Source organism: Elephantulus edwardii, unplaced genomic scaffold, assembly GCF_000299155.1.
Source record: "Elephantulus edwardii isolate Elephantulus edwardi_28Jun2011 unplaced genomic scaffold, EleEdw1.0 scaffold00279, whole genome shotgun sequence".
Classification (NCBI taxonomy): Eukaryota; Metazoa; Chordata; class Mammalia; order Macroscelidea; family Macroscelididae; genus Elephantulus; species Elephantulus edwardii.
The window spans coordinates 2,925,519-2,938,218 of NW_006400029.1; the positions used below are offsets into that span (position 1 = coordinate 2,925,519).

Consider the following 12,700-nt stretch of genomic DNA (forward strand, 5'->3'; position numbering starts at 1 on the left):
CAGTATATCTCTTTAGCTTACTGGTTACTGTTAACTAGTAACAGAACAGCTTACTGTTTATTATTAGCACAAAGGCTAGTGAAAATTCGTATGGGAGGGGAATGGAAATTGGATAAAACAGGAAGTAAATACGTATTTTGTACGATATTTTCTCAAAGTATTAGCATAAGTAAGACTGAGTCTTAAGGAGCTCTATTAGCCTAGTGGTAAGGAGCAGCACTGCAAACCCAAAGACCTGTGGTTCAAACTCACCAGCTTTACCACAGGAAAAAGATGGACAGGTCTCTCCCTCTGCTATTTATTGCCTCTGTTAACCCTCTCGAGGGTCAGCTATGAGTCACTTCTGACTCAACCATACATAACAACAACACTAAGTCTCTAAGTGGAATCAGCTGTTTTTAAAGTAAACATGATAGTGGGCCCTTGCCCACATTCACTTGTTTCCAGGGTCAGCTTTGTAGGTCTCTCTTTGCGGCAGCATAGTGGGAGTGGCGTGCAAGCTGAGATGGCCAGAGTCAAGGCAGGACAGGCCTTTAGAAAGTTTCTTGCCCTCTTTGACCGAGTATTGGTGGAATGGACTGCAGCTGAAACTAACCAAAGGAGACATTATGCTTCCAGGGAAATCTTAAGGAAAAGTATTGCAAGCAACAGTAGTAGCTGTTGGATCTAGATCTAAAGGAAAGGGTGGAGAAACTTAACCAGTCAAGTGTGAAAGTTGGTGACAAAGTTCTTCATTCAGAATATGGAGCCACCAAAGTAGTTATAGACAACAAAGATTATTTCTTATTTAGAGATGTAACATTCTTGGGAAGTATGTAGACTGAAATAGATCACAATTGAAACGACATCACGTGAAGCTGCCCATTCCACTGAAGTTCTGATATCTTCCATCATATAAATAATCTGTGTCTCTTTTTTGTAATAAACTAATGATATCCAAACTCATACTCACTGTCTCCAAATTTAATTTTGTTGTATTCATACATTCCAACAAATAAAAGCATGTAAATCAGTAAAAAAAAGTTATGTTATTGTTTATGATTATATCATCACTATACTACCCTGTAATCACATAAAAATTTAGGTCCACACAAAACTCTTGCACTGATATATAACAGTCTCTCCCACTGTCCTTCTCTCCCACTATTCTTCTGTAACTCATTCAACAAACGGATACATCTGTATGATACTGTTGTTGTTATATGCTGTCAAGTCAAAACTGACTCCTAGCAAACCCTCCTGTAAAAAACACAGGAGGAGGTTGCCCATCTTTTCTCACAGAGAAGCCAGTGGATTCTAACCACATGCCTTTAGGCTGACCACTTAACTCCTTACCACTAGGCCACCAGAGCTCCCTGTAAGATACTGTTGTTGTGTGCCATCAAGTTAAAACCGACTGATAGCAGACTGTCTAGTGGGTTTTCAGAGACAGTAAATTGCATGGGCCAGTCTCACTAATTCCAACACACTAAGCCGCCGTACATAGGGTCGCTATACATTGCAGGCACATAACATACTATGACAGGTTTGGAAGCAGGAGTAGCATCCACTTCCTAAGCAACTTGCCTCCAGAAACTCTATGAACTTTGATAAATATCAGTAATTGTAGAGGGACTTCAGGCCTTTTGTTCATAGAGTCGCTATGAATCGTTCTTGACTAGAAGGCAGTCAACAACAACAAATTGCATGGGAGGATACTGCCCATCCTTTTCCCATGGAGCAGCTGGTGGATTTGAACCACATTCCTTTGTGACTACAGTTTGCTTCTTGACATAAGGCTACCAGAACTTCCTTGTAGGCTACTAGTTAATAACCACAACAACTAAAAATTGTTTATCTTTGTAGCTTGGATGAGACTCAAGGAATTAAGTTCACTTGGGGGGCTTTGCCAACTTGAAGGATTACATACTATATGATTCCATTTATATATGTTCTCAGTTGGCCGAATTATAAAGGTAGAGAACAGTTTCATGTTTGTCAGCCATTCGATAGGGAAAGGCTTGGTGAGTGGATGAACATGACTCTGGAGGAGCAGCATGGGGCTACCTGGTGATGGGATCGTTCATTTTAATTATGGTGGTAGTTACATAAGTCTGCACATAATAAAATTACACAGAACCGCACACATCCTCTTCAAATCAGTGTATGTAAAATTTGGGATATCTGAATAAAATCTGCAGGGTGTACTAATGTAAATTCCTGCTTACTGTATCATGCGGTGGTACTATGAGATTTTACCTCTGGGAAAAACTATGTGAAGAATACATGAAACTTTTCTGTAAAACTTTGCAACTTCTTTTTTTTTTTTTTTTAATAAAGCTTTATTTCAGTTGTGATTTTTTTTCCTTTTTACTATTTTAATTTTTTATGGACATTTCCATGAAAGTTTACAGAAAATTTAGATTTCCATTCATTCCATTGTTGCACATTTTCCTCCCTACCCCATTTTGCTTTTCTCTTTTAAAAGACTGTTTCATTGTTGCACAATTTCCTTGTATTTTGCAACAACTTGTGATAGCTGTAACTATTTGATAATAACATACACTTTTAAAAGAGCTAATTTGAAAGGGGAGGGGAACCTAATTTGTTTCAGAGTCCAAGTTTTTTCCAGGTTTACAAACTAAAATAGAATAGAGTTTCAATAGAGCTTCTGAGGCTAAAGTGGGTAGCCTTTTCCCCAGATCCCAGAGACACCAGGGTATCACTGGGAAATACCCAGATAGTATGTCAGCAAGAAAAGGTACCGCACACAACAAAACAGCCCCATGGATTGCCCATGAAGAACAAAAACCAGCCTTCCTAGGGTAGAAAGTTAAATCTTAAACATTCTTTTTTTGTTAATCCTCTTGGATTATGTACATGTCATTAAGGAATACATAATAATATAATGTATTCTACATTTATGTCCTTTGCCTCTTTGCAGGGTGAATTTGTAAATGAATATGTTGGTGAATTAATTGATGAAGAAGAATGCAGATTACGAATCAAGCGAGCCCATGAGAACAGTGTAACTAATTTTTATATGTTAACTGTAACCAAGGTAAAATTATTTTTTTCCTTTTTTATAGAAAACAGAAGTGTATATTTCTTTATATTTGTTTCATGTTAAAGTCAATTTCCTCTAATTTTTTTTTCTAACATATTACAACTACTTGTAGTTACCAATATGCTTTTCTACTGGTTGGATGCCATTGAGTCAAATTTGTTTCCTAATTTCCTCATGTGACAGAGTATAGCTGTCCCATAGAGTGTCCTAGGTTGTAATCTTTTAAATCTTTTTCTCCCGTGAATTTAAACCACAGTCTGTCATTTAGTTGCTGACTGCTTAGTGTTGCTCTACCAGGGCACCTTAACTTAGTTTAGTATGCTAAGTATACCTCAGGATGAAATGAATGACTGTTGTTGACACCTTTATGTGTCTTGGGGGAGGTAACATTTATAGAGAAAATATACCCAAAAATAATATTCATGTATCTAGAACTTAATCCTAGCTCTCAGACAGCTGGGCCTCGGTTTCTTTTTACTGAAAAAGATATTGTTCATGATTTTGTTTGATGCTATCACTAAAGTTTTGGTTTTAGCAATTTTAAATTGTTCTTTATACCTAAACTTTTTTTGTTAATGTGCTAGGAAAATACTAAGTGTAGTCTTGAGGTAAATGACAGTAAGATATAATACAGGCATTCCTCAACTTAGAAACTAAATCCATTTCTGAGTATGAATTTGTAGGTAAATTGTGCACACATGCTTGTATTTCTCATTTTGCTTTACTTTAGTGTAATGCTTTAATGTAAGAATAGGGAGCTCTGTTGGCATAATCCAGAGGGAGTTGCCTTACTAATCTAAAGGCCACATCTCCGCATTCTCCCATGTGATTTACAGCCTTCAAAAGCCTGTGGAGGGTCAACTGAGTCAATTCTGACTTGACAGTAATTAAAGGTTAGTTAAGATTAGGCTCAATTTTGAATGATTTAAAAGCTATATAGCCATCAAGTACAGATGATTGCAATGAACAGTTTGTTTAAAAAGCTTACATAGCATGAAAAAAACAAAGAGGGGTTGTCCTTATGTAAATCAGATGCTGGTAACTCCCAATAAAGCTTCTCCTTTTACAGATGTGAGATCTATTTGATGCGTGTTATATCTGTATTTCACTCATTTCTTCATCCATCTTCTGGCAGAAGGAACATGAAATGGACCCAGCAGTGACAAGTAGTGCTTTTTGCAAGAAGATAACCCATTACACTTTCATGAAGAACCAAAACTAGTACTCTTTGTTTCCCGTGTTCCAGACTCAATCTTAAATTAGAGTCAGATATCTTTAAAAGTAAAATTTCGAAGATTTTTTTAACTGTTGTTTTTCTTATTTTAAAATAAAACAGCTTAGACTTCATAAACATAAATTAAAATATCATTATTGATGTTAATTGGAGCCATCTCCTTACATCTCCTCCTAACTGTGGTGGCCCTGAAAGCTTCTTGTTAAAAATTACGATGCGTTCTGTTCTGGAACTTGTTCAGATTATTGGAGTCCAAACTCAGGAGGCCTAAAATATTTAGGTTTTTACTATATTTTAAACTTCCCTTAAGTAGTTCTAGTGCCACAGTCTGTAATGTGTTATACTGTTAACCAAATGATTGTACATCTCCAATGATTCAAATCCAACAGCTACTCAACAGGAAAAGTGAGCCATCTACTTTCGATAACATTTTTTCGTTATTGTTGTGGATCATCGAATCGGATATGACTGGCACAGGAGGAGATTGCCTCACCTTCTTCAGCAGAGCATCTGGTAGATTTGAGCCGCTCATCTTCAGGATTGCAGTGCAGCTTTTTGCCACTAGGCCACCAGAGCTCCCCACTCCCAACAACATTTATAGCCTCAGAATCCCAATGGAGGGGAGCAAGAAAGCTGGGATGGACGGGATGGCAGTGAGTGAGCTGTATTGGCTTGGACTCAGAGTGACCCTCTGTACAGCAAAACGAAATCCTGCCTGATCTCTTCCATTCTCAAAATCTCTGCTGTGATTTGAAACCCATTGTTGTAGTCATTCTGTCAGTCTTATTTCATGGAGGGTCTTCCTCCTTCTTACTGAACCTTTAGTTAACATTCTTGGTACCAGCAGCCTGGAAATCAAAAGACAAATTGCATTGAGAAAATCTTCTGTCAGGGACTCCTCCAGAGTACTGAAGAGTAAACGAGTCTCAGTCTGGAGACTAAGGCACACCTGATTCAGGTCATGGTAACAAATACTTGTTTTGCATCAGAAAACTGGACAATGACTAGGAGAATGATGCCTTTGAGCTGTAGTGCTGGAGAAGAGTATTGAATATACCTTGGAAAACAAACAGTTTTGTCCAAGACAGGATGACACCAGGCTGCTCCTTCTGACGTTCCATCTGACATATTCTGGGTCAGTCCTTGGAGAGGGACATCATGTTTGAGAGAGTGGAGACACAGCCACAAGAGAAGAAGACCTTCGCTGAGATGGATTGATTCAATGATTGGGGAAATGGGGGTAGGTGTGAAAGAGACAATAAGTTTGGCACAGGCTAGAGCAGGGTTCAGAGCTGGTTGTTTTGAGTTGCAAGCAACTTGACGACACATAACAATAACAACACTTCTCCAACCATGCTGGCCTTTTCTAGGGATTGGTGTCTTGATAACATGCCCAAGGTCTTACCAGCCTCTCTTCAAAGTAGCCCTATGGCTGTACTTCTGAGGCAGAGTTGTTTGTTCTTTCGGCATAGTATATTCTGTATTTTTCACTAGTACCGCAATTCAAAGTTCTCAGTTCTTCAGTATTTATTTGTATGTCTTGGAGTATATGCACCTTAGTCTTTAAAGTGACAGCATTACTCTTTAACACTTTAAAGAGGTTTTTGGCAGCAGATTTGCCTAGTGTAGTTCAGTGTTTGATTTACTGACTGCTGCTTTTATGGGTGTCGCTTGCTGAATCAATGAAAATTAAATCCTCTGACAGCAACTTTATTGTTCTCTATTATGATGTTATCAGGATTTTTAGTTTCTTGATGTTGAAAGTAATCCATACTTAAGTCGTTTGCCCTTGAATATAGAGAAGCTAAAGCAAAAGAAAGAAGTAATAAAGATAGTGGAACAGAAGATTTTTTTTTTTTTGGAACTGAAGATTTTTAAAGTGCAGCTCAAGAAGACAAAGTAAGAGTATTGTAATGCAATGTTATGTGCTAGAAAACCAGACAGTTCTAAAGCAAAAAAAAAAGAGTACTAATGATTGTACATTTCCTGTGGCACAAATCCACCAGCTACTCAACAGGAAAAAAAAGGGTAGACTACCCCAATAAAATGTACACCTTAGAAATACCATGGAGGGTAGAAAGCTACTTCAAGTTGTAATATGGAAGTATTCTAAGGGCAAAGTATTGAATGATGCAGGATAAAGGAAGAAAATGGAAAGAATACATAGAATCAGTGTATTGAAAAGAATTGGTCCATGCTCAACCACCCTAGGACACAGATCAAGAACCAAAGATAGAGGAGCTCTGGTATGTAAGTGGCAAGAAGCTGCACTGAAATCTCAAAGGTGAACTGTTTGAATCCACCAGATTCCCTGCTGGAGAGAAGGAAGGGCAATCTCCTCCTGTGCCAGTCAGATCTGATTTGATAGTACACAACAAGGAAAACGAAAAAAGAACTGATGATACTGAAAAGTAGTACAAGGGCACACTGAAAGCATTGGTAAAAAGGAAAGATCCTGGAATTGACAGTTGAGGTCTTTAAATACACAGAACCTTAGAAATTCTGTCTAAGCCAACAAATTTGGAGGAGAGGACAACTACCTGACCACTCATCTAGAAGAGATTTAAAAAAATAAGGTGATTCAACAGATTGCCAAAATTACTGAACATAATTATTATTATCATAGTTCAAAAGGGCAGCAAGCAAGGTGATGGAGAGATTGGAACTCTCCACAACTCTCATTCACTATTGGTGAGAATGTAAAATGATACAGCCAATATGGAAGACAATCTGGCACTTGGAAATGGAAATAGCATTTGACCCAGCAATTCCAGTACTGGGAATATACACTAAAGAAACCAGAGCCACAACTCAAAGAGATGTATGCACACCCATGTTTATTGTGGCATTATCCACAGTAGCAAAGAGATGGACTCAACCTAAGTACCCATCAATAAACAAATGGATAGAAAAACTATGGTACCATCCACACAATGGAATGCTACGCAGCATTGAAAAACAAAGAGTAAAACATAGAACATGGGGGAGCCTTGAGGACATAAGCTAAGTGAAATATCTCAATCACAAAAGGATAAATACTGAATAAACACCAGTGTTCTAAAATAGGAGAGACATGGGGGGTTTGGAGAGGGTATGGAGAAAGCATGGATAAAGAACACTGCACTAGAACAGATGAAGTAAAGAACTGTTTTAAAAGAATATGATTATACATTATATGTATGAGACCAGTTCAGAACAAAGGGTGCATTGCGAGGAAGGCAAGGAATAGAGTTAGAGAATGTACAACAATGAATAAATAAAAGGGGAAAAATATCACAGGCGAATAAAATCTGTCTGAAGATTAAAATTTTTAAATGATTAGAGCAGTACATCAACAGGGAGACAAATCCAACTGGATTCAAAAGAGGCCATGGAATGAGGTCCTATCGTTGCTGATGTCAGATGCATTTTGGATAGAGGGAGAGAATGCCAGAAAGTTGTTTGTGTTTTGTTATCTGTGCAAAAGCTTCCCAACTGTGTGGATCATAATAATGTGCAACCTGACTAGACAAAAAGCCATCATTTGAACAGAACAAGCAGTGCTACATGGTTAAGTAGAAACAGAGCAGATAGATCACTGATGGAGAGTATGTCCCACATTCCAGTCCTCCCATCAATCAGATCTGATTTCTTTCGGTGTTTGTAGACATGGGGAGGCAGGTCTCATTTTGCCTTACCCCACTTATGGTCCAAACTTCCCTTTGGCTACCCCCTTCTAGTTTTGCTTCCTCTGGACAAAAGTGTTAGCAATAAAACACCATAGTTTGCATTACAGGTAGGTTCTGAACTTTGAGTTGTCTAATCAGAAAATTATTAGAGCATAAAGTGGGGAGCTCTGGTGGCCTAGTGGCAAGAAGCTGCGCTACAGTCCCAAAGGCAGACAGTTCAAGGCCACCAGCTACTCTGCAGGAGAAGGATGGGCAATCTCCTCCTGTGCAAATAACTGTCCTCAGAAAACCTGCCAGAGGGTTAGCTGGTTCTGACTCAACAGTAAAACAATAATCCTAAAATACCCGTCCTAATACAGCATTATTCGGTGGTCTGTTTCTAGACATGAACTTAAAATGGTACGGAATTCCTATCTTACCTGCTTTGACTTAGAAATCATTTAGCAAAGAGCCTAGTAAATGGCACAGAGATCACCTCATTTGTTTTCAGAGTTGTCCTTTCTCAAACATCAGCAGGTAGCAAGATGCTGCTCCTTTGTGACTTCACTGAGTAGAAAGTTTGATTAGTTAATAAAGGGATTTCTATACAAAAGTGACTCATAGCTTACCCTCTGGCTGGCTTTCAGAGGATCAAAGATCCCAGGTGAGGGTGATTATCCACCTTTTCCCTCAGTGCAACTAACTAGTGGATCCAAACCTCCTCTCTCTAGGTCGACAGCACAAGTAAAGGCATCTTTTTTTCTTTTTAATTTCTCTCTGAAGGACCGTATAATTGATGCTGGCCCTAAAGGAAATTATTCCCGCTTTATGAACCACAGTTGTAATCCAAACTGTGAGACTCAAAAGTGGACAGTGAATGGAGATGTTAGAGTTGGACTTTTTGCGCTTTGTGATATTCCTGCAGGTAAAAACTATTAACTGATATTCCACCCTCTTTCCCTAAGAAGAAAGTATATCCTTTGAAGACAGGGCATTATTTTTTCAGGCTTAATGTGTGAGCATTTATCCAAAATATAGTATTTAGAATTAAGTGTTAGCTGCCAGTAAGAGGTGGAAATCTATAGTGTACTGAAAGAGCTTCGCAAGAACCTTTGTATGAGAGGGTGTTACAGAGTTCTGAGTGTCTAAAGACATATTGAATTGGTTTTCCAAATTCTTGCTGTCTGTACAATGTAACCAGATGTGTAAGCTTTTGTCTTTTTAAAAAAAAAAAAATGAAAGTAATTGGCTTATCATCAACTGGTTTCTTGATTTTATGGGTTGGGTTTGTTTTTTGTAGTTTTTTTTTACCTTTCTAACAGTCTGCTTTGAATTAGACATAAAAAGGTTCTGAAACCAGACCTATTGCTTTCATCTTTCCCTACTCATCTAGAATTTTAAAGAATCCAATTTAAGTTTATAGAAAATGGTTAAAAAGGTAAATGTTCTAGCTATAACACATTGAAAATTCTAGAATTCATTCAAGCCCAATTGAAAGCAAGCTTAGAAGGCCCTAGAGTGAATCTCTATAGATCTTTGGTATTTGTGGTAAACTTCCATTTTGAACTTTTCATCTGTTCATAATAGAAAGTCTTAATTGCTAGAAATAGTACTGCCTTTATAATTTGATAATTGTACGGTTCATTTAGAAGTTAGTGTAAATCAGTTTTGGAAAATAGTTAAAATCCACCGTGAGCATGGATTACAGATTCTTTGTGCCTCTTAGATTTCATTTCTCTGAAAGGATTGGTGTTTTCTTTTTCCCTTAGAGTTGTAGCCTCTCTTTATTTAAAATTTTTTTATTTTATATTGGTTTACATGGAAAATTCATGTACATTGAGTTTTATTTATAAATATTATATTTCATACATTCCTCTATTCACATTGTTTCATACAATCATTCCCATACATTGTGTTTTATAAAATTAATCACCATTGATCTGTGCCATTATTACCGTGTCTTTTCAGGTCCCACTGGATCTTTCCTAATTCCTTCACCCCTTCCCTCTGCCCACAGGACTCTTCAACCCTGTGATTTCCCCATCTCCTTCTTAAGTCCTCCTCCTCCCTCTCCTTTGCTCTTCTCCCTCCTCTTTGGACTTTTGTACACATCTTACTAGTGAGAAAAGGAATACTCTTTATAATATATATTTTCACTATAATCATTGGTGAATGGGGATGTTTCTTGCCCCTGTTTTTTCATTGTCTTCAATGTGATGAAACATGAGGAAGCAAAAAGTCTTCATTACAGAATCATGTCCCTTGTTTTCCATTATGAGTTTCTCTTGCAGCATTTCTCTTCTGTATGACTTGAGTATGAATAATTATTTTTCTCATGTTTTAGGGATGGAATTAACATTTAATTATAACCTGGATTGTCTGGGCAATGGTAGAACAGAGTGTCACTGTGGAGCAGATAACTGTAGTGGTTTCCTAGGAGTCCGGCCAAAGGTCAGTTCACAGATTGTCTGGCCTGCAGGTGGTAGGAGTTTGTCTCTGACCATCTCAGGAGCATGTAGGTAAATAAGGATCTAGTTTAGTTTGCAAGACCTCAGTATGTCCAGGAAAAGTTCAGACAATTGGCCTTTCCGATGAAGTGTATCTTACTAAGGTCTGTTCTGAAAATACACTTATATTTCTGAAGGAATGTGAAATTAGCAAAATCTCCTTCAAAAATCTTATTTTGAAAATGACAGTATATTTAAAATCATTGTCTGTTATACACTTTAACATGACAGCATAAGTTCTGTGAATTACAAATAAATGATAAAAGAATTCCATATTGTCTAAACCTTAATAGGTTAAAAGCTGCTTGGGTATCCCTGATACATAAAAGAAAAAAATTAGTACCCTACTCAGAAGTCAATCAAATGCCTCTTAACATTTTTTTCAACCACTTAAGTAAAAAATTATTGTTGCAAGATGAGTCAACCCTGATTCATTTAGGTAATTGAATAGCACATGAATGTAAATACTTGTGAGGTTGTAGGGTTTTCTTTTCTATGCTTAGTTTCATACGTAGCCTGTAGTCATTAAAGCTGTGATTTTGTTTTTTTCCCTGCCAGTCGGCATGTGCATCAACAACTGAAGAGAAAGCAAAAAATGCTAAGTTAAAGCAGAAGAGAAGAAAAATCAGAGCAGAACCAAAGCAGATGCATGAAGACTACTGTTTTCAGTGTGGAGATGGTGGCGAGCTGGTCATGTGTGACAAAAAAGACTGTCCCAAAGCATACCACCTCCTATGCCTTAACTTGACTCAGCCTCCATATGGTAAACCATTACTTTAAGAGCCTTTATCTAACGGCATCTTGCCAGCTGTGTGTACCTGATAAAGTACTTTGCTATCCTTTAAAGAGCCATGGATTCAAATGAAAACTTGAATAAAATCAAATATAGCTCTAAGAGGAGATACTGGAGAAGAACCAAGCTGGGGCTTTAAGGAGTTTCACACGTGATAAACCTGGGTTCATTTAGCATCACACTATGTCAGGCTGACTGACATGCTACCATATCATGTTTAAATTGTGTCACAATATGATCACTTCCCATGGAATGTTTCGATAAATATGTAAGACCTTTAGTGTTAAAAAGGAGGGGAGGGCATGGAAAATAAAAGATTAAGTAGAATGAGGAAAAATTTCACTAGTGAAAAATCTATCTCCTTACAAATGTGAGATACCCCATGTACTAGCTCCTAGTGATAAGGAGCTGCACTGTAATCTTGAAGGTACGCAGTTTGAATCTGCTCCTTTGGAGAAAGATGAGCAGTCTCCTCTTGTGCAATTTACTGCCTCTGAAAACCTGCTGAAGGGTCAGTGGTACACAACAACATGTACCTACAGAGAGGATCTGCTTATTTATTATTACCATAAGTGGGTAATCGACACATGGGGCACTGGGCTTGGGGGAATCACTCACATGCTTAGTTAATAGTATACCTAGACTTGTGTTGGGTTGAAATTTGGAGTTGTGTTCAGTTGAATTTTAGCCAGAGACAGACAATGATGTGAAATTGGATTTCTGATGGGTAATCAAGACAGGCACTAACTTGGCCTTTCTTCCATCTTCCTTCCATCCCATGCTAGGAAAGTGGGAATGCCCATGGCATCAGTGTGATAACTGCGGCTGTTTGGCAGTTTCATTCTGTGAGTTCTGTCCACGTTCATTCTGTAAAGATCATGAGAAAGGCGCGCTGGTTCCCTCTGCTCTGGAAGGCCGCCTCTGCTGCTCTGAACACGACCCTGCCTCTCCCGTGTCACCTGAATACTGGAGCAAGATAAAATGTAAATTGGAATCACAAGATCATGGAGAAGAAGGAAAAGAATAAATGGGTGGTGATTTCTCCCCCTCTCCTTTCTGTTTAAGTGGAAAAGAAAAATGAATAGATCATGCAGTTGAGAAAGAAAAGACAGCTCCACTGCAGACAGCTGATGCCATCTGAACTGCTGTGTGCAAGGGGAAGATAGTTCATTCAGGCAGGTGCAGGGGGCAGTGTCTAGCTTGGTTTTTGTTGGTTTGGGGATTCTTTTATGGAAGGTGAAAAACAAGTTCTTTCTTGCCCTTTTTGTGAGCTTCAATGCTTTTGCAGCTGGAACAAGAAATGTCACATTTAAAATAGGAACAAAGAGGAAAGAAAATTTTATTAATGACATAAATTTTTAAATTTAGGATATATTCCTTGGGTGTACAAAAAAGTGTAGGTATCATTCCTTTATTTATTTTCATTTTTAGAAATTTTGAGAAGTGTAGTTGAAATAGTCTAATCAGTGTGTG

At 37.9% G+C, this 12,700-nt stretch overlaps 1 protein-coding gene across 2 annotated transcripts in view; it reads left to right on the plus strand.

The window, feature by feature from the left end:
* WHSC1L1 (Wolf-Hirschhorn syndrome candidate 1-like 1) overlaps positions 1–12,365 on the plus strand; it is a 142,112-nt gene extending 129,747 nt beyond the window's left edge. The window contains exons 19-23 of one of the 2 annotated variants that reach the window (XM_006900287.1): positions 2,924–3,040; positions 8,711–8,852; positions 10,272–10,378; positions 10,993–11,197; positions 12,013–12,365. In XM_006900287.1, the coding sequence (XP_006900349.1) occupies positions 2,924–3,040; positions 8,711–8,852; positions 10,272–10,378; positions 10,993–11,197; positions 12,013–12,254 (813 nt within the window). In that variant the 3' untranslated portion in view covers positions 12,255–12,365. The remainder of the gene's footprint in view (positions 1–2,923; positions 3,041–8,710; positions 8,853–10,271; positions 10,379–10,992; positions 11,198–12,012) is intronic. The other variant, XM_006900288.1, reaches the window with a different exon arrangement.
* Positions 12,366–12,700: the final 335 nt, after the last annotated feature.